The sequence below is a fragment of the Diabrotica virgifera genome, chromosome 6 (genome assembly GCF_917563875.1).
Source record: "Diabrotica virgifera virgifera chromosome 6, PGI_DIABVI_V3a".
Taxonomy (NCBI): domain Eukaryota; kingdom Metazoa; phylum Arthropoda; class Insecta; order Coleoptera; family Chrysomelidae; genus Diabrotica; species Diabrotica virgifera.
The window spans coordinates 7,676,611-7,699,993 of NC_065448.1; the positions used below are offsets into that span (position 1 = coordinate 7,676,611).

Consider the following 23,383-nt stretch of genomic DNA (forward strand, 5'->3'; position numbering starts at 1 on the left):
TTATGAGAATCACAAATATCGAATTGAATCGATTCAAAATAAATTCGTTAGATATCTGCGGTATAGATTAGGTACTAGATGAATGCAATTGAATTCCAGTCAGGTCATGCAGATGTTTCATTTGCACCGTCTAGAGGATCGCAGGCGATACTTTGACCTTAATTTCGTATTTAAGGTGTTAAATAGTATTATTGTTGCACCTAGCATTCTGGGTCGAATATATTTTTATGTTCCAGCTAGGAATTTGAGAAGATGTTCCTTGCTATCCGCTAGATCGTGCAATACACGTCATGCAGAAAATATGCCTTTAAATAGAATTGTTTCTAGTGTAAATGAGTTTCCAAATATCGACTTTATGGGAGTCACACTAAATGCTTTTAAAAGGACTATTTCACGTGAATTATTTTAATTTGATTTTAATTTTTTGATGTCGTTAGTTTAATTGTAAGTAATGTAAGTTAACTTGTGTTCAATGTTTAATTTTGACTTTTAATTTTAATTGTAAAATGTAGTTTTCCGTCAATAAATATTAATTTAATTAGTCACTTTTTAAATACTTATTAAATTATACTAATACTTTTTAAATAATTATTAAAAGTTTACTACCTTACTAAATTAATGTTTATCTAATAGTCGGAGAGATAGAAGCAGATTTTGTGCGTGATAAGTAATAATATGAAAAAACTGTACGGGGATATGTTGAATTAGTTGTGTACATGACTTTCCCCAACGGCTAGAAACCAGAGTGGGGGACCAGGGTAGTTATAAGTGGTCAACGTCGCGGTTTTTATTATTTTTTTATGACGCTCATAATCGAGATAGTGCCCCAAAATTTGGGAATAAGTAGGTCATGACGTAACTAAGTAAAATCTCCAGGGGTGGAACGCTGCGTGGCCGACAAAGGGGTGGGGTAGGGGTGAATATAAAATATATAAGGGGTTTTTTTGCGACGTTCGTGATTAAAATAGTGCACCAAAATTTGGGAATAAGTAGACCATGACATAACTAAGTAAAATCCCCAGAGCCGGAAACCAAAGTGGGGGACGAGGGTAGTTATAAGGGGTCAAAGTCGCGGTTTTTATTATTTTTTTTGTGACGCTCATGATCGAGATAATGCACCAAAATTTGGTAATAAGTAGGTCATGACGTAACTAAGTAAAATCTCCAGGGGTGGAACGCTGCGTGGCCGACAAAGGGGTGGGGTAGGGGTGAATATAAAATATATAAGGGGTTTTTTTGCGACGTTCGTGATTAAAATAGTGCACCAAAATTTGGGAATAAGTAGACCATGACATAACTAAGTAAAATCCCCAGAGCCGGAAACCAAAGTGGGGGACGAGGGTAGTTATAAGGGGTCAAAGTCGCGGTTTTTATTATTTTTTTTGTGACGCTCATGATCGAGATAATGCACCAAAATTTGGTAATAAGTAGGTCATGACGTAACTAAGTAAAATCTCCAGGGGTGGAACGCTGCGTGGCCGACAAAGGGGTGGGGTAGGGGTGAATATAAAATATATAAGGGGTTTTTTTGCGACGTTCGTGATTAAAATAGTGCACCAAAATTTGGGAATAAGTAGACCATGACATAACTAAGTAAAATCCCCAGAGCCGGAAACCAAAGTGGGGGACGAGGGTAGTTATAAGGGGTCAAAGTCGCGGTTTTTATTATTTTTTTATGACGCTCATAATCGAGATAGTGCCCCAAAATTTGGGAATAAGTAGGTCATGACGTAACTAAGTAAAATCTCCAGGGGTGGAACGCTGCGTGGCCGACAAAGGGGTGGGGTAGGGGTGAATATAAAATATATAAGGGGTTTTTTTGCGACGTTCGTGATTAAAATAGTGCACCAAAATTTGGGAATAAGTAGACCATGACATAACTAAGTAAAATCCCCAGAGCCGGAAACCAAAGTGGGGGACGAGGGTAGTTATAAGGGGTCAAAGTCGCGGTTTTTATTATTTTTTTTGTGACGCTCATGATCGAGATAATGCACCAAAATTTGGTAATAAGTAGGTCATGACGTAACTAAGTAAAATATCCAGGGGCGGAACGCTGCGTGGCCGACAAAGGGGTGGAAGCAGGGGTGAATATAAAAATTATATAAGGGATTTTTTGTGACGTTCGTGATGGAGATAGTGAACCAAAATTTGGGAGTAAGTAGTTCATGACGTAACTAAGCAAAATCTCCAGGGGCGAAAACCAGAGTTGGGGATGAGGGTAGTTTTAAGGGGTCAAAGTCGCAGTTTGTATTATTTTTTTTTTGTGACGCAGCGTTCCGCCCCTGGGGATTTTACTTAGTAATGTCATGATCTACTTATTCCCAAATTTTGGTGTACTATTTCGATCACGAACGGCAAAAAACCCGTTATATTTTTATACTCACCCCTGCCTACCACCCCTTTGTACCCCAAGCAGCGTTCGGCCCCTGGAGATTTTACTTAGTTACGTCATGGTCTACTTATTCCCAAATTTTGGTGCACTATCTCAATCATGAACGTCGCAAAAAAACCCTTATATTTTTTGTATTCACCCCTACACCCACCCCTTTGTCGGCCACGCAGCGTTCCATTAGAGATTTTACTTAGTTACGTCATGACCTACTTATTCCCAAATTTTGGTGCACTATCTCGATCATGAGCATGATAAAAAAAATAATAAAATCCGCGACTTTGTCCCTTTATAACTACCCTCGTCGTCCCCCACTCTGGTTTCCGGCCGTTGGGGAAAGTCATGTACACAACTAATTCAACATATCCCCGTATAGTTTGTCCATGTTACTTATCACGCACAAAATCCGCTCCCAGCTCTTAGACTATAATCAAGTGTTCATAATGCCCTGCGTTGTTAATGTGAAAGTATCTCGAGAATCGTCAAGCTATTGTTAGTTTATGAATGAATGTGAAAATCACAGCATCCTATGCTTTAAACTTTAATGAATTACTTCAAAACTACTTTGTTACTAGATAAAATACCAAGAGTTACATATGGTTGAATTCGTATTGAAGTCAGGTTGAATTCGATATCTCCATATCGCAGAATAGGTGGATCCCGGTCCATTTAAAAGATAATAACATGAAATGAATTTCGACCCGATTCAAGTTCTCTGTTTAACCCAGGTATGACAATACCAAAAGGCACCGTTAGGAAAATATTCCAATTTACAGTCCAGAGAACCTGTATGAAACGAGTCTGTGTACTCTAATACAGAGTATGGCATTAGTAAAATAAAAAAATCTACGGTTTCGTTTTGATTCAAATCTGTCTCCCTCCCTAAATTTATCATACCTGGGTTAAACAGAGAACTTGAATCGAGTCGAAATTCATTTCACTTTAGACATTATTCCCCGTTAGAAGGCGTTCTAACCATACTGCGATATAAATAGTTTTAATTTATATCGAGAAACTACGGTGGTGTTGGTGTAAATTTGTCTTCCTCAAAGCCTCCTTGACAACAGGTAGACCCAGAAATAGTACTATCAGAGGATGGAGGGAGACAGATTTGAATCAAAACGAAACCGTAGATTTTCTTATTTTAGATAATAATATGTTCTACCTTTTTTTTTTTAGGCCAACCTTACATCATATCAAGTCTTCGTCTCCTACTTTGGGACTGTGATGATAGAAGCTACAGCTATTACATCGAATCGTCTATAAATATTTGGGAGTGGGAAATGGTGGTCGATAACACAAGAGAAAGCTGCAAATCGTGGCAGGTTATCAGATTTTCACCTAGACCGGTTGTATTTATCAGAATCGTCGGTACTCACAATACAGCAAACGAGGTAAGCCATTTTTGGACATTAATAATAGCTTATTTTATTAATCTAAGTTTCCTTTCCAAGTACACTGCGCGTCATTAAAAAGAGACCACCCAAAATTTTTGGCATTTTTTAATTTTTACGAATCCTACAAAAAATTGATTGTCATTGTATGTTTGTGTAATGTTTAAGAATATGTTCTAAAAAGCAGTATGCAGTCTTTTCTTAAATAACAAAGGTGAAAAAAAGACTGTGTGTGTACTTTGTACGCACGTAAGAAGTTACACTTCTATGGTAGATTCCAACGAAATTAATATGTACTTTAAACAGTTTATTTATATTTTATTTAGATATTAAAATATTTTTAATACTTACTACTTTCCAAAAAATTTTATTAAAACAATACCAAAAATTAAAAAAATAAAAGAATAAAACACACAAACACATTGAAAAATGCCTCAAAGAAATGACTTCTGAACAATAATTGTTGGCAAAAATTTTAACTAAATACGCATTTTCTGAAAAATACTTACAATCATAAAATGTATAAAAAAAATAAAAACTTGCATTGGGATTCGAACCCGCGTTTATTCGGGTGCTTAAGATTTGAAGTCGAAGCCTCTACTCATTTTGCCACCGACACGTACCTGTCATGTGCGAAGATAGGCCAACTGAACGTTTTACTGTTTGACACTTCTGAATTTAATCAAATTAGTTTGATTTTTGTGGAATTTATATATCTATTAAAATACAACAAAACATAGAGTAAGAAAACGATATTAGATGAATATTGGTAGAAATTTTGTTGGTAATCAAATTATGTAAATCAAAGCATTACCTACTAGATATGTACATATATTTTCCAAATAGGTAAGAACCTTTGTAATTTTTTATTACAATACTGAAACATTTACAATAATTACCAATTACGTACCTGTTGCTTTTAAAAACTATTTAAGAAGTCACTACAATTATAAACTTGCTTTTTTCTCGGTCCTCACAACAATAAAAACTAATATACACAACATTTGTTTACCCATAACCGACATATTGAACAATTGTTGACAGGTTATTGTACGCGCCTAAAGAAGTATAACTTCAAAAAACTTCTTCCAAAATGATGATTTTATTCGAAAATTAAAAAAAAATATCATTGTACATTCTTGGTTTTCTTTATAAAAATTTAAAAAAGAAATTCAATTTATTATTTTTTTTTACTACGCATCAAGAAATTGCTTTTGGTGTTCATGCATGGGTAATAAGAACGTGCACAAAATGATATATGAAGCATTTTAATAAAGATCATGGTGCGTAAAGGATTCCAAGAAAATCACATTTTTTATTAATTCTCCTTTTTTTGGGTGGTTCCGGGGAAGAATGGGGGTGCATTATACAAATTTATAAATATCACCAGTACATGGATATTCGCTGAAAGTGTTTTTACTCTAGCATAAGCGGTTCAGATGGTAAAAAAAGGGGTTTTTTAAAATGTGACACCCTGTAATTAAAAAAAGGGCCAATTGTCCTTAAATGAAACCTATACCAAAAAAAGAATGTGTGTGTACTTTGTACGCACGTAAGAAGTTATACTTCTATTATATGATTATATGATTATAAACGAAATTAATATACTTTTTATTTATATTTTATTTAAATATTAAATTAATTTATACTTAATACTTCTCAAACATTTTTATTAAAACAGTGCCAAAAATTAAAATAATAAAAAAATAAAACACACACAAACACATTAAAAATGCCACAAATGATTTCTGAACATTAATTGTCGGAAAAATTTTTATCTAAATACGTATTTTCTGAAAATAAAATTATATAATAAATATACTTACAATCATAAAATGTATAAAAAAAATAAAAAAATAAAAGTTTCTATTGGGATTCGAACCAACTTACCACGCGGCTGGTATTTGCGTTGTATTGGGATTCACTAGCATTAAAACTGCGCCACAGAGACAGCTTGTCATTATGTGCGAAGATCGTCTAACTAAACAGATTAACCTTTTGACATTTTTAACTTATGTAAATCAAATTATTTTGATTTTGAATTGAAATGATTTAGAATTGAAAAAATACAACAAAACATAGGGTAAGAAGACAATATATTAGGTGAATATTGATAGAAATTTTGATGGTAATCAAATTATGTAAAAAAAAGTATTACATACTACTTATGTATTTTGGTAGGTTCAAGGTAGGTATCGGAGCCCGTATAACGACTAATAAATTTCGCAATCACTTGCGTCGTGCAAAGTGGCTATGTTCAAATATCATAACAAAATTTGATCAACTATTTATAAAACACTTACCAGTGAAAGATTCTTTAGCTTTGAATAAGCGAGGTCTGCGGCACTCATACTAGGCACAGTTTGATGAGCTTTCACATTGGCATGCAACAATCATCTCTTCTATGTAAATAAGTCCAAAAATATAATATGAAAACTATTTAAAAAGGCAGTATAACCATTAACTAACTTTTTGTTTGTTGTTTCTCTTCCTACAAATTTTAAAACGCAACAAGCATACATTATAACCAAACACAGTCCCACAGCTGTGCCACAGCTGCCATATTGGATAATTTTTGTCATGTCATTTGAACATCCAATCAGAATAAAGTTATAATGCGCATGCGCCCGGTCGCTAGGTTTTCCCATATAAAATTTCACCGTCATTACGCCCGTAAAGAAGTATAACTTCAAAAATCAGCCACTTATTTGTGATTAATTATCGCAGAGTTTCTTCTTAATTTTCATTACAGTTAGGGAATAATAATTTTTTTAAAAAACATCTTTTTTAAAAATTTGTTAACTTTGGTGTCTATCACCCACTCGCTAAACGGTGGGTGATAGACATATGCTGTTGGGAAATAAATAGTAGGAAATATAGTTCTTTTCATTTTACTATTAAGTACATTTTTTGCAAAACGTACAGGAAGGGCTACGTTTCGCAAAAACCACAAATTACCCCCTTTAAAGGGATGATAAGGGGGGTTCCGGGGCGAAATTTTTTAAGAAAATGGTAAGCACCCTTTGATATACCAGAAAAAAATAAAACCGGACTTGTGTCCATTTTGCGAGGTTCAACTTCTGTTTCCTACACTAAATAGAATAAATTGTATAAAGTTGTTAAAAAATCTTATAAAATTCTAGGTGGCCTCTTTTTCATGACGCGCAGTGTACATTAATAGAAAAAAATATGATTGTTTGTTTATGCCTATTCCTTGTACTTGTATAAATGGGCGTTTGCAATTTTAGACTTATGTTACATCATTTTAGGTATTCCATTGTGTTCATTTCGAGTGCCCTTCGATGGAGGACGTAGAACCGGCTTCCAGTCCGAAACAAAAGAGATTGAAAGACACATGCGTTCAAGAAGCTGGGGCTCAAGCGCCTGAAACAGCTACAGAAGCCGAAGAAATGCCTACGGATGATGTAGATAACGTATTGCAATAAAATTTACAATAATAGAAGTAATTAGTAAATATGTATAAATTGAGGGTAGGATTTTGGCTCTGCGTAGAGAGAGCCGTTAGTTATTTTCTTGTTAGGTTGTACTTTCGACTTGAAAATCATCAGCAAGAGTACGTTCTTGAATTTTGGTATTGATATCAAAACCTATAGACAGTTACGTGTACAAAAGTCAATAAGTCACATTCGGTGAGTAAAATATAGGCAATTTTTCTTACACGCCAATAATAACATGTTAACAAGTCCAATAAGACAATAGTCCAAGAGGCAGCGCTGAAAAATCTCTTTGAATTTACTAAAGCTAGATTTTTCACAGTTGATTACTGTGATTGTGTAGAGAAACATACTGCGGTCGGTCAAGCGAAACGTAGAACAGGGGTTACTGAGAGGGTATCAAAGTTGCTTTCCTACGAAGGTAATTAAATCCATTTACTAAGGCTGAAAATCAGTACACACATTCTGAATTAAAAAAGTTATTATAGTCGGTCAGCTGTATGATGGGACAGAAGGTCAGTCGGCCCCAGTGAATGTACAGGGTTATTCACTATATTTTGACCCCCGTGTAAACTGCTTTATTTACAGAATAAGAAAAAAATGTAAAATACAAAAGTTATTCGATTTTTAAATTATGATTTTTTGACATATATCGTACTAGTGACGTCATCCATTTGGGCGTGATGACGTAATCGACTTGTTTAAACTGGAATGTTTTTAAACGGGAATAGGGGTCGAGTGCTAGCTCATTTGAAAGGTTATTCAATTCCCTATTCAGTAATATAAACATTAACATGATTAATTATACAGGGTGCCCAAGAAAAATTTTTTTAATGAAATTAATTGTTTAATAATAATTCAAATTTTTTTTGGACACCCTGTATAAATAATGATCTTAATGTTTATAGTACTATATAGAGAATTGAATAACCTTTCAGATAAGCTAGCACACGACCCCTATTCTCGTTTAAAAAAATAGTCGATTACGTCATCACACCCAGATGGATGACGTCACTAGTACGATATATACGTCAAAAAATCGTAATTAAAAAATCGAATAACTTTTGTATTTTATATTTTTTTTTCTAATTCTGTAAATAAAGCAGTTTACAAGGGGGCCAAAATATAGTGAATAATCCTGTACATTCATTGGGGCCGACCGACCGGCTCTGTCCCGTCATACAGCTGACCTGTCATAATAACTTTTATTTATATTCAATTTAGAATGTGTGTACTGATTGTCAGCCTTAGTAAATGGATTTAATTACCTTCGTAGGAAAGCAACTTTGATACCCTCTCAGTAACCCCTGTTCTACGTTTCGTTTGACCGACCGCAGTATGTTTCTCTGCACAATCACAGTAATCAACTGTGAAACATTTAGCTTTAGTAAATCCAAAGAGATTTTTCAGCGCTGCCTCTCCGTCTATAATGATTTCAACTTCATTCCTATATTTTTGTGAATAAAGGTCCTAAAGTTCGTTTTTGTATAGCAGTCATCATATTCAAGCATTTGTCAGCAAAGTTTGTCAAACAATTCATATTTAGTATGAATATTAATAATATTTTGAGGTTATGTTTGTACTCTAAAGATATTAATTTAAATAGTAAAACAGTTTTTCAACAATATTCGTAAATTATTTGGGTAACAAAGTGCTGAAGTCGTCTCATTTTTATACAGCAGTTATGATATTTTAGATAATCAGCCCCTAAGCAACTGCTTTTTAATAATTTCACATTTATACCAATCATTTAGGGGGGTTAGGCGCAAAATCTTGGTCCAATGCTATTTAAATGCATCAATTTTTTCGAATCCTGAGAAAACTAATAATTTTTTTTTTTGAAAAATTTAAACGCAGAATGAAAGATTACATTATTACCGAGGGCCGAAAGTCCCTTAGAATAAACAAATAGTTTCTTTTGAATGAAATATTTAAAATTAAAAATCACACTAAATGTTCTCTTTTTTTTTCACCCCTGTAACTTATTAACATATAGAAGTTTTCAGAGACTTTAGGCCCTCGGTAATAATGTAATCTTGTATTCTGCGTTTAAATTTTTAAAAAATACCTATTTGTTTTCTCAGGATTCAAAAAATGAATGCATTTAATTGGATTTGACCAAGATTTTGCGCCTACCCCCGTAAGGTTTTATTGCGGTTCTGTGGATATTAATTTACAGTAAAATTTCATTAAAACAGTTTTTTTCAAATTTATTCTTTATCTGATATTGAACATATTTTTCTTTACTGTGTCGAAAGCTACTCTAAGGGCCGGTTGTTCGAACGCTAATCAAGAATTATATAGTCCTCTATAGCAGGGGTTCTCAATCTGTGGTACATGTACCACTGGTGGTACATTTCATTAGGTGCGGTGGTACACAAAACGCAAAACCACAGCCAAAATTCAGCATATTTGTAGTTAACAGATTATCTACCTCCATAGATACTTCAGTTAGGTGGTACCAAAAATAATTATAAGAATTTTGGTGGTACATGGCTCAAAAACATTGAAAACCATTGTTCTATAGCATATAGCTAGAATTCAAGAATATAGTTGATTATAATTAAGTCCCCTTAACAACCATCAAAGAACAACACCCCTCATTTCTTACGTCATTCAGTTGATTGTAATCAGTTATGTTAATAATTATCATTATGATATTATAACATAATTGATTGATTAATTAATTATTAATTAACATAACAATTATTAACATAATTGATTAATAAATCTCATAATTGTAATCAATTATGTTTTCAGCAACCCAAACAAAGTTGACATTGACAGTTGGTGACAGTAATTAAATAATTGATAATGATCAGTTGATTCCATTTTTGATTAGCGTTCGAACAACCGGCACTAAGGGCTAATCAAAAATGGAATCCACTGATCATTATCAAATATTTAATTACAATTCTATTTGATTAAGCCTACTTCTGACAGATGTCACATTTTGAGGTTATGTTGACTGACTTATTTTATTATTTTGGTTTTAATTTAAAATAGACCATAATTAAACTCTTTCTGATGTTAATTTCTTGTTTTTACTTACAAATCAATAATAACAATAAGCAATTTTTAATAATTTACCTACAATCAATGAATGATTAGTGTTTTACATGTATTTTTGATGTCTTGATTTGATTCCCATCAAGAAAATTGATTACAATAAACTGATTGATTATAATCAACTTCTTGATTAGCGTTCGAACAACCGGCCCTTAGTCTAACGAAAATCGAGAGTTAAAAAAAATCTGTAAAATAAACAACAAATTTGAAATAAAAGTGCATGATGGGCTTTCACATGATATTAGGTTTTGTTAGGAAATGTTTATATGGTGCTTCTTTTGTGACTTACGATTTTTGTAGTATCTTAGATATATTTTTAACAAATTAAAGTCATTAAGTTGTATATTGTACGTGGAAATACGTTTTTTTATATATATAATTTTGAGGTATTTTTTAAAGTAAGCATTATTTTGTAAAAAAAACAAATGGAAGTCTTTCGATTGTACGATTACTACAGTACATACTGCCATTTTTAAACTTATAACCCATTTATGTACCATGGTTATGGTTATAACTTCCAAAGCCTTAGAGCAGATAGAGATGGTCCTGCCTGAGCAAGCCCTATCTATTATCTCCTGAGCACATACCAGGATCGCAAAGATCTGGGCCTGAAAGACTGATGCATGGGAGCCGAGAGACTTGCTAGACTCAAATTCACTCTGGACCCATCTGTGAAGCAGGTAAACCTGCTCCGACGGATCAGTGCAGGTTCTCATTCCATCCACTTAACCTGGCCAGGAAATTGAACCAGGAAGGAGGATGAGAAATTGAGGTCCATGCTGTCCTGTACTATTCGCTCCGAGCGTTAACAAAGTGTCAAAGCAAAATCGACCGACCTGCTCATGGTGGCGGTTTTTTGAAATTTTATAAGGACGCTTTGTGTATGTTTAAATGAGACATTTAAAAAAAATGCCGTGTCACGCTAGTGATATTATGTATTAATATAAACATAAAATAAAAACGCACTTAATCTGATATAAATTCTTCACTTTCCAATATTGATTATCAGTTTGATTTTGTATACATAACCTCACTATCGAAGTTTATGTCAATAAATCTTTATTAACGAAAAAGAAAATATTTTTGTTGCACTATAAATTACAGTATAAATTAATAACTAATGAATTCTAACAATTGTATTCGGTTATTATCACTACAAAATAAAATATTCAAGTTTAACAAAATAATCCCATAAGGCTCAATGTTAAAACGTCCTTACAAAATCTGACAGCGTGTCACGTGACTGTAAGTAGAGGGGAGACGCACGGAGCCAATAGATTTATGTACCATTCCATGGGTTATAATGTTTTATCTGATATGATAATTTCATTGGTTTCATAAGTACCAGTTGCTTTCACGTTTTGGGCGCATAAAACAGACTGTCTAAACGATACTTACCCTGCTCTAAAAAACATACCAATAATGTGATTTGTTAAAAATATACTATTAATTAAATAAAAATTGAAATTATTGTTGACAGTTGTAGAGATTCGGGAAAATATTTTCCATATTATTTGTATATGTTGTTAAGTGTTTAAATACTCGATTTGATCTTCTTAAATTCCTTCTGTGATATACGATTAAAGATCCAATATCTATTTTAATATTCAAAAAACGTCAGAATTTGTGGATAGTTAGGCAAAAATATTATTTATATTAACTGTGCTTGGAATTACTACCTTGCAAAATGCGATTATCTCCCATAATATATTGCTTCAATAGGGAACTTGAATTTTTTTTATTACATAATATTGTTCAGTTTTGTTTAAAAATGAGATTTTCAAAATTTCACGCTTCAAAAACTCATAATAACTTAGAAGTACAAATTTAAAGTCTTCTAAAATGAATAACCATTTTCAATTTCGTTGCAAAACGAAAATACAGCCGAACCATATTCCAGTCCAATCAGAGAGTGCTGCAAGCACCTCTACCGGTTTCGAAACTCATTAGTCTCTCATCAGGAGGCACATATGCTGCTCTCCCTGATCCAACCAAAACAAACCCCAGCGTGCAGTCCCGAATTGCAACGAACGAAACAGAGAAGGTTCCCATTGTTTTCATTCTGGTGGGATATGTTATGTGCCATTAGAGTGAAAACTTAGTCTTTTTTTTAAAGTCTTCTCTATTTTAAAATAGTTCAAACGACCCGTGACGTCACATAGTTTAACTTTGCGGTTATATTTTAATTTATGGTTATATTTAGGTGTATTCTTTTCTTCTTCTTTACTTTATTGGCCTCCACCTACTTGGGTATTTGGCCAGCTCATCGTCGCGGAATAAGGGAAAAATATTTATATTCTAATGACATTTATCGTATGTCATTGTTATAATATATATACCAGTTTGTTGAGATTGGAGTTTGATACAGTTTTTGAAAGAAATGAAAGAAGGTTTACTATGGAAAATAAAAGAAAACACCATAAGTCTTGTTTAGTGTCATTTTCTAAAAGTACAAGTTTTCTATGGATTTAAAATAGTTAAAACGATCAAATGTATTTTCTACTGACGTTTATAATGTCTTAGACTAAGAGCCGCTATAGGTGAAATTTCTTAATCATTTTAGGCACGATGGGACCCTATAATTTAAATAGTAGAACCTAAAAGAAAACGTTTGAACACTGTGCCGTCACTTTTCAGTGGCACATGCGTCGACAGTGGCGCATCAAACTTTCCACGTATCGACGGGATAAATAAATTAAAAGTTACCCTCCCTTACTAACAGAATTAAATTTTTTTATTTTTTTAAGTTTTATATGATTAACACATAGGATTCAGCGTGATTTTAACCCACCACCCCTTCCCCCCACCATCAAAAACTTCATTTTTCGTTTTTATTTTTTTTTTTGGTAAGATGCAATCAATTTTAAAATTTCAAAAAATTCACACGCATAGCCGAGGCTTTTATAAAACATGCCTATTTTTTATACACCCATAGATAGAGTGTACATAACCTCAAAAAATTAAAAGATTTTTTTTTCAAAAAAGCGTATAACTTTTTTTGAGGAATAGCTACAGGTCTAATTTTTTCTTAATCTTGTGTGTTTTATCAAACACTATATTTTTAAATTTTTTCAGATTTTTCCGTAAGGCTCCCCACATTCAAAAATCCGAAAAATTGTTTTTGGGGGGTTTTGGGGGATTTTCCCTATTTTATAGACTTCATAATATATCAGATCAATTTTGTTTTTATAGGTTATACGTAACTTGAAGTAACTGAGTCCTTTAGAATATTTAAAAATCAGAAAAACACGTTCAAACCCCCCAAAACCCCCTTAAAAAACAGTTTTTTGGATTTTTGAAGGTGACCAGCGGTACAGAAAAATCTGAAAAAAATTAGAAATATAGTGTTTGATAAAATACACAAGACTAAGAAAAAATTAGATCTGCAGCTACCCCCAAAAAAAAGTTATATACATTTTTTCAAAAAAAAAATTTTTTGAGGTTATGTACACTCAACCTATAGGTCTATAAAAAATAGACGTGTTTTATAAAAGCCTTAACTATGCGTGTGAATTTTTTGAAATTTTAAAATTGATTGCATCCCACCAAAAAAAAATAAAATCGAAAAATAAAGTTTTTGATGGTGGGGGCAGGGAGAAGGGGGTGGTGGGTTAAAATTACGATGAATCTTATGTCTTAATCACATAGATCTTTAAAAAATGAAAAAAATTAAATTCTGGTAATGAGGGAGGGTATTTTTTAATTTATGTATCCCGTCCATAAGTGGAAAGTTTGATGCGCCACTGTAAACGCATGTGCCACTGAAAAGTGACGGCACAGTGCTCAAACGTTTTCTTTTAGGTTCTTCTATTTAAGTTATAGGGTCCCGTCGTGCCTAAAATGAATAAGAAATTTCACGTATAGCGGCTCTTAGTCTATCTAATTTAAAATTATATACAATTTTGTTTACTTTGTTGGTGTAAAATGTAAACATATAGCCATATGACGTCACGACGCATTTTGGGCTAGCTGCAATAATTTGAATTTAGAATCGTCTTTAGGGGCCAAACGGAACACAAAAACAACTTTTTTATCTTTGATACATGTTTTAAATTATGTTCCGTTCTGATTTATAAAAATTTTTTCGAATTTAAAATTTTATGCAAGTTCCCTATTGTATTTCAATCAAGCTGTCAATGCCATGACAGATGTTAGAGAAATGACACCTGCACAATAACAGTTATTTGTCATAATATAGACAGTTTTGACAGGTTGATCAAATGTGTAGCTGTTAGTGACAGCTGTCAGTATAATGCTTTAATTCGAATATAACACATTCGAATATAAATATAATGCTTTAATTCGAACATAACACAAGCTTTAAACAAAAGACAAAGATATATAAATCATGCTTAAACGGCTACATACCGTAAAACTACAAAAATAATATTTGTTATATATTATGTTTAATGCGAATAATCCACAATTTTAATTGGAAATACGATTTTCATCTCAGAAATTGTTGTTTTCTCGGTTTATTCCCGTTAAATATAACATAATATAGAAAGATCACAAGAAAATAATTATAAAAGCTTATTACCATGATATAATTATTTAAAAAGTTGTCTCAAATATTTTTGAAGCTATCCACATACAAAAATTATCAAAACCCGACTAATCGGTTGCTAAAAATGTTATAAATTCGTGATTAATCCATTCTACTGTGGTATTTTCTTGCTTATTTTTATTATTATGAAAGATGTTTCGGCTTCGGATGCCTTAGAAATACGTTGTAATTTGTGATTTGTTGTGAGTCCGTATGCGAATGCAAAAAGCGGAAGTCAAATTTCCTCATGTAATTAGTGGTTAGTATATTCATTTGTCGGGCCCTTTTTTAAATAAAGATACATTTATTTTATTTAGTGTTTTTCCATCGTTGCAATATCCCAACCTAACTTAATATACAGTACGTCAATCGTTCAGCTGGACATAGAGAATATATATTGAGAGAATTGTGGCAACTGCGCTTACCTGTGTTAGTTGAAGCTTCTGTTCGAGTACAAGTTTTTGGTGCAATAAAGCTGTTACGAATATGAACGAATGATTATTGATTATTAATTAACATAACAATTATTAATATAATTGATTAATAAATCTAATAATTGTGTTCAATTATGTTTTCAGCAACCCAAACAAAGTTGACATTGACAATTGGTGACAGTAGTTAAATATTTGATAATCATCAGTTGATTCCATTTTTGATTAGCGTTCGAACACTAATCAACAATGATCATTATTAAATATTTAATTACTGTCACCAAAACTGTCAATGTCAACTTTGTTTGGGTTGCTGAAAACATAATTAATTACAATTATGAGATTTATTATTAATTATGTTATTATTGTTATATTAATTGATTATAATCTCAGAATTGTAATTAATTATGTTTTGACAACCCAAACAAAGTTGACATTGACAGTAATTAATTATTTGATAATGATCATTGTTGATTAGCGTTCGAACAACCGGCCCTTGGTCTACTAAATAAATTGGGAAAAACCTAGAAATACTAATTAAAAATAGACTTGAAAAAGGAGGAATATCTAAACGCCCATATGGGTTTAGGAAAGGGAAATCTGCTATAGACGCAGTGGAAGAGTAATGGAAATAGCAGTTACATGTAGAAGTGGGTGGTTGGACGTTACTTTCTAGATGACGAGAATGATTTTCATTGTGCAAGCTGGAAAAAAATTAATATATTAAGAAACTTTAACTAAAGAGAAGAGACTCACTCATTAATATTCAGTTCAGCGAGATGTTCGAGGTGTGAAATTATATACACAAGGGATCATTTCAAAAACAGGTAGATCCTTTGCTTATAGAATTTCACACCTTGGACTTGCTGAGCAGTCCGCTCAGCTGAATATTAATTCAGCTCTTAGTTCTCTTGTTCGACATCTCCATACACCGGCAGGTGTGCCACAGGGCTCTGTTCTCGGATTGCTGTTGTGGAACATCTTATATAGTAACATTCTAGGAGAAGAAATACAGCTCGTGACATACACAGACGACTTTGTAGAACACAATGATAATAAATTGACGTATCATGAATTCAACAAATACTGAACTAGAAATGGTTAGTGTGGTTAGAAAACAGATATCTAAAATTAGCTTCACAGGAGACAGAAGCAAGCATACTTTAAAGGTCCAAGATACAGGGATCATAATCTCCTTCATGCTGAAAGGAAAATAATATTTCAAGTAAAAAAGGTGATGTATTATTGGTCTTCATGCTTGATTGTAAGCGAATATTTGGTGAATATGAAAGAACAATCAAATGCTACATTTGGTCAGTGTTGTACGCAAAGGAATTAAAAGGAAGCACACGTTATGGCTCAAAAACATTCGTGATTGGACAGGAATATGTAGTAGCGAACAACTACATATTCTGATTAGGTAAAGGCTGTGGACAATAATTTGCCAAAGTTAAGAAAGAAAGTAGGTACCAGTTTACTTTAAATACGGTACTATGGACAAGGAGAAGAAAAGTAGGTACCAGTTTACTTTAAATACGGATAAAATTGAAAAATAAACAATAAAATCTTAATTATACTTAGGTAGGTAATACAAAAAATATATTATTATGAATAGAAATACCAGAGGTAGGCATAATACTTATCCACACGGAAGAATTTCCTGTAGCTGGCCGTATACCATTAATTACAAGTAAATTTAATGAAAAATTCCTCTTTGTAAAAGGTGTACTAATTTAAAAAGCCCCTGGATGGGCTACAAATATAAAAACAAAACGTTTTTGCTCTGTAACAAGAGCATCATCAGTGTTACAAGAACATGGTGAGCCACCCAAAAATACAAAGGTTAAAACCTTTCAAAAATAGACTAAAAGTCATATAAATGTAAACATGGTAAAATCCAAACGATGGATATAATTCCTATGGATACGGCCCTAGGGCAACATACTCCCACACGTGGTAAGTGGGAGTCACAGTTTTCTTAAAAAAGTAAAGAATTATGGTTAATATCTTGCACATATTTTGATAATAAACAACACATAAATAAAAAACGATAAATTCTACTATAATATACATATTTCGTTTCGTATTTAAATAATCAATTTCATTAATAAAAACTAGAGATAAAAAATAATTGGCATTTATTAACAAGTTTTATTTATTTTTACAGCTATCAAAAACTGCAGGAGGTCAACATTTTACTGTTGTTTACTGCCAAATGTTAAAAAACGAAGTAGTTAGTTTACAAACAAAGTTAATTGTTTTTTAATTAAAACTGCTGAAAATTTCACAAAAATATTTACATCTCAACAGGTTAATTAGTGGTAGAGATGGGAGCGGAGAGACGTAACGAACCCTGTATTATGAGAGATACACGTGTCTTATCACATGACATGCGCAAGATATTACAGTTTTAATTATTGTATTTTGTATCTTTATTATGTTATGAATGTGGTTGTTCATTCAGTGTAAAAATACTTCATTTTTTATTCGGACATATCTCAAAGTCTTCTAATGTTTTCAATAGTAACTCTGTAAGAGTCCATTTCTCTACTCCGTGCAGATCTGTAGAGAATATATAACAGCATATGAACCTGATTTTTGTTTTAAAGTTCCACCATCCTACCAGTGGCGGATCGACACGGGGAGGTAAAAATAGGGGAAGTTTCCCCCCTAAGAAGATCCAAAATTCATGAGACTTACACCATCTTCTTCATATTAGTGCGTTCACGAATTATCTTGTCCAGACGTCTGTCTTTTGCGGTATGAAAAATTCGCCAGTGTTATTTATGCTTGTCCAGTTCTTTTCGCAGCCACGACATTTGTTTGAGACCTACTCGTCTCCTCTTCTCCTATACGGGCAATATGGGTCTTATTACCCGTATGCACGCCAGCGGTGAATATAATATTCTTAACTGTATGTCAAAAAATGCGCAATAACTATCTCTTAAAACCTACCAAATTTCATTTGCATATCTCAACCGGTTTTAGAGCAATAAATAAATCGTCAGTTTGCATGAAAAACTATATCACCCCCTATCTCTCATTAAACATTGCATGTACAACACTTATCTTCCAAAATCAATTCTTTAGACAAATAAATGGTACCCTAATAGGCTCTTCAGTCTCTACAGTACATACCAATATACACTAAGCTTCAAAATTAACGCACCACCTTAAAAATGGGACATTTTTGATGTCTTGTATATCCTAAACCTGTTGTCCGATTTTAGTGATTTTTTTAAATATGTTATAGCTTTATTATTCAAGAATATCAGTGTAATAATATTGTTGCTAAACAGGTAAGTGTCATTGTATACCGGGTGTAACAATAGTGTGTTTTTTCCTCAAAGTTTGGAACACCTTGTGGAATATTCTGGCGTATATAAAATATTGAAATTAAAACTCAACTATAGCTTTAGGCCTTAGGTTTTCTTAACATTATGATTTTTGATTCATTCGCTTATGTTGGATAATAAAAAAAGTTAGTTACTTTAACGACTAGCAACGTTCTTCATCAATACAAGGTGTTTCTAAATAAGTGCGACAAACTTTAAGGAGTAACTCTGTATGAAAAAATAATGACCGTTTGCTTTATAAACTTCTTCTTCTTCTTCGGGTGCTATGTCCGTTTATCGAACGTTAGCGATCATGTTGGCTATCATAACTTTATTCGCAGCAGATCTGAAGAGCGATTCCGAAGTGTGACCAAACTATTGCCTCAAATTTCTTAACCAAGATGTTATTCTTCTTCCTTGACTTCTTCTGCCTAATATTTTACCCTGCATAATTAGATGTAGAATGCTATATTTTTCAGGATGTCTACAAACATGCGCAAAATACTCGAGTTTTCTAGACTTTATCATTTTTACCAGTTCTCTGCCTTTCTTCATCCTGCTCAGAATAATATCATTACGCACCCTGTCCATCCAGCTTACTCTCAGCATTCTTCGATAGCACCATAATTCAAAGGATTCAACCATCTTAAGCATTCTCCCTGTTAAGGTCTATGATTCAACTCCGTAGAGAAGAACGGAAAACACGTAACACTTTAAAATTCTTGTCCTAAGACTCAAATTTATGTCATGACCGCATAGAATTTTCTTGTAACGGAAAAATGCTGATTTGGCTTGAGCAATTCTGCAACGTATTTCGCTGGATGGATCCCAATTATCAGTGATTCTGCTTCCCAAGTATGTTATAGCTTCAACTCTCTTAAGTTGTACATCATTAACGCGAATTCCAGCATCGATGACATTATCCTTACTGACGACCATATATTTTGTTTTTTTGATGTTAAGGTGGAGGCCATAATTACTGCACTGTGCTACCACATAATCCAATAGATATTGTAATTCGGTATCACTACTGGCAATCAGTACAGTGTCGTCTGCATATCGGAGATTATTTATCAGTTTCCCTTTTATCACAACTCCACCTTGTGTAGTACTGAGTGCCTCTTCAAACATATTTTCTGAATAAATGTTAAAAATTAATGGTGAAAGAATACATCCCTGTCTTACTCCACGTTGAATTTGAATCTCTTCTGTGTGATCACCGTCTACTCTAACTGTGGCTTTTTGATTCCAGTCAAGTTAGCAATGATTTTTAGATCTTTATCGTCAATATTAGTTGACCTTAGAACATCTAACATCTTAGTATGTGATACTTTGTCAAATGCTTTTTCGAAATCAAGAAAACATAGGTACACATCAGCATTTACATCTCTACTCCTTTGTACTAATACCTGCAACCCAAACAGGGCCTCTCGTGTACCTAGTCCATTTCTAAAGCCAAATTGAGTTTCGCCCAAATGTTCTTCGATTCTTTTATATATTCTCGCATGAATCACACGCAGAAAGACCTTAAGTACGTGGCTCATTAGGCTAATGGTTCGATGATCATGACATTCTTTTGCCTTCGCTTTTTTGGGAATTGGTATAAAAGTAGATTTCAGCCAATCATGTGGTAAGTGACCATGATTATATATAGCAATAAACAAGTCAACCAATACTTTACTTCCGCAATCTCCTAGTAGTTTTAGAACCTCTGTGGGTATTTCATCAGGTCCCATGGCCTTCTTTGATTTTGATAAGCGTATAGCATCTTCCACTTCGCTTTTAGTTATAGGTGGTCCACTATTCGCGTCCGTTATGTTATGTTGTATTGGTCGATCATCCTGAAAAAGATCCTCAATGTATTTCCTCCATCGGTGCAGTTTTTGTTTGGTGTCAAACAATAGATTTCCATTTGAATCAGCTATCGCACGACTACTTATATTTCCACACTTTGCTAATTCTTTTACCTTCTTATGCATGTTGAAAGAATCATAGTTTCTTTCATACTTCCTCGCTTTATAAACATATGTCCGCAAATGCTTCGTTTCCGAGATACGGGATGTTGCATTTTTTTCTTACAAACTGACGATTTATTTATTGCTCTAAGACCGGTTGAGATATACAAATGAAATTTGGTAGGTTTTAAGAGGTAGTTATTGCGCATTTTTTCGCATACAATTAAGAATTGTATATTCATCATTGGCGTGCATAAGGGTAATATGACCCGTATGCACGCCAATGGTGAATATAGAATTCTTAATTGTATGTCAAAAAATGCGCAATAACCTACTAAATTGTATTTGCATACCTCAACCGGTTTTAGAGCAATAAATAGATCGTCAGTTTGTAAGAAAAAAATTCAACATCCCGTATCTCGGAAACGTATGTTTATAAAGCAAATGGTCATTATTTTTTCATGCAGAATTACCCCTTAAAGTTTGTCGCATTTATTTAGAAACACCCTGTCCCTGTATTGATGAAGAACATGACTAGTTGTTAAAGTAGCTAACTTTTTTATTATCCAACATAAGTGAATGAATCAAAAAACAGAATGTTGAAAACCTGAGACTATAGTTGGGATTTCATTTCAATATTTTATAAATGCTAGAATATTCCACAGGGTGTGGTAAACTTTGAGAAAATAAACAGAGTTTGATTGGTACACCCGGTATACAATGACAATTTACCTGTCTAGCAAATATTATTACAGCGATATTGTTAACGAATAATGCTTGTCATGCACGGAGAGCTAAACTATTTTATAAACGGAGAGCGTAAATAAAGATGTGTGTATGCGTGCTTTATAGATTGTAACAAAGCGTTTGACAGAGAAAGGCACGACCAACTCATGACAATTTTAAAAGAACAGCAAATAGACAAGCGAAATATAAGAATAATAGAAAACTTATAATATCCAAACGGTGCACGTAAAAATAGATAACACGCAATCGGAAAACATAAAAATTAAAAGAGAGGTACGACAAGGTTCTATCTCTACTACAATTTAGCTTGTACTCGGAAATTATCATGCAAGAGGTACTGGACAACGAAACTGCTGACGTTGTAGTAAATGGTATCCCTATTAATAAATTGAGGAATTCTGATGATGCCGTGGGCGAAGAATATTGAAGAATTGCAGAGAATAGTCCAAAAAGTTTATATGAAAGCTGCGTAATCTCAGAGTGTGCTCGTCTATCCAGTTTTTTATGGCAGCAGTGAACAGAGTTCAAGTAATCATGATGGTCGCCTATCTCCGAAGACGACACCTTAAGAAGAATAGGAAGAAGCAAAAATAGGATTTATGAGAAGCTGGATGATGATGATGATGGAGCGGAACAGAATGGAAATGAAGAAGACCAAGAGGAAAGTCGTCCCAGGAACGCAACTCATAAATATTGGCGATATCATTTTAAAGTCTTCTACTTTAAAATGTATAAAATACGTCTGAATTGCCAATATAAATGAGTCAGATTAAATAAATTATTAGAAGATTTTTTTTACTTAGCAACAACATTTTTGTTTATTTTAGTAGTATTTTGTATTTTGACAACGAAACCCGATTTGGGCTTCGAAACGTTAATAAAATCATTTTTTTGGTAAAATTGTGGTTTATTTCCCATTAAAAATAGTTTATTATAAAAATGCCACAAGGAAATAGCTTCAGAACAACATTAACTAAATTAACTTATTCAGTAATTCTTGAACTTTGTCTAAAAAACGTAAATTATTTTGTTAATGTATTTACTTACATTACTGTAATGTATAATATAAATAATAAATATCCAAATTCAACAATCAACAATTTTTCTCTTTTTTCTTAAAATGTATTTACTAAAAAGTGTAACATTAAACCCGCGGGATAGGTATCTTTTTTGTAGTTGTTTTGGGCATAAAACCATCGTCTTGCTTCTTCTTCTTCTACGGCACTACAGCCCAAATTGAGCCTTGGCCTCCTTTATTTTTTTGCCTCCACCCTTGCTTGTCTGTGGCTGCTCTTCTCCATACACTGACTCTAATAGGGCTTGTGCGTCGCTGTTTATTGTGTTTACTCTTTCCCTGCATTCTAGCATTCAGTTCTCTTTTTGGTAGCATATCCTCTCCCATTCTTATCATGTTGCTTGCTATAAGTTTTAAGTTGATAAAGGAAGTCTCAAACTTCATTATTCCATGATAAAAATCATAAATAAAACTAACATAAACGAGATCTTTTAAAATTTTATAAGTACGACAGTCAAGTGTAATTTTCAAAATCTTGCCCCCTTATTTTTTCCTCTGGAAGATAGCGTCTCTAGCTGGCTTGAATTTCATCATATACCTACTTCATAGGGAGTTCGACCATGGTTCGACCCCCTTGTGATTTAATAGATCTCTGTAGATCAACAGATTGTGGGATAAACCACTGTTACACTAGTAACAGTTACTCTCAATAACTGATCGTCTACCTCTACACGCGAGATTTCCACCGTATGAACCACCTGTTTTCCACAATTCTTTTTGCAGTAGTGCTTTACCGGTTGTCTATTTACAAGCACCTGAAAGTGTAAATAAACGAAATGGTTATAATGTTAATTTAACCAATGGCAAAAATGGAAAGCTACATCATATAAAACTCAAGGACTTTTCTATTTATACACGGCGAGAAGTGTTTCAATTACAACAAGCGCAAAAGCCGTGCATTAACACGATGTCCCGCAAATACAATGAGTTATAACAAATTAATCCAACACAAGTATGTATTGAACTTTATAATTAAAAAATCCCCCA

General features: G+C 33.2%; 2 protein-coding genes across 3 annotated transcripts in view; both read left to right on the plus strand.

The window, feature by feature from the left end:
* The window catches only part of LOC114349461 (BTB/POZ domain-containing protein 9), a 45,402-nt gene extending 30,237 nt beyond the window's left edge, over positions 1-15,165 (plus strand). For both annotated transcript variants that reach the window (XM_028299840.2, XM_028299841.2), the window contains exons 8-9: positions 3,569-3,783; positions 7,053-15,165. In XM_028299840.2, the coding sequence (XP_028155641.1) occupies positions 3,569-3,783; positions 7,053-7,229 (392 nt within the window). In that variant the 3' untranslated portion in view covers positions 7,230-15,165. The remainder of the gene's footprint in view (positions 1-3,568; positions 3,784-7,052) is intronic.
* A 7,961-nt stretch (positions 15,166-23,126) lies between these two features.
* LOC114349462 (uncharacterized) overlaps positions 23,127-23,383 on the plus strand; it is an 87,684-nt gene continuing 87,427 nt past the window's right edge. Inside the window, exon 1 of the mRNA XM_050654263.1 lies at positions 23,127-23,348. Within this exon, the coding sequence (XP_050510220.1) occupies positions 23,320-23,348 (29 nt within the window). The 5' untranslated portion in view covers positions 23,127-23,319. The remainder of the gene's footprint in view (positions 23,349-23,383) is intronic.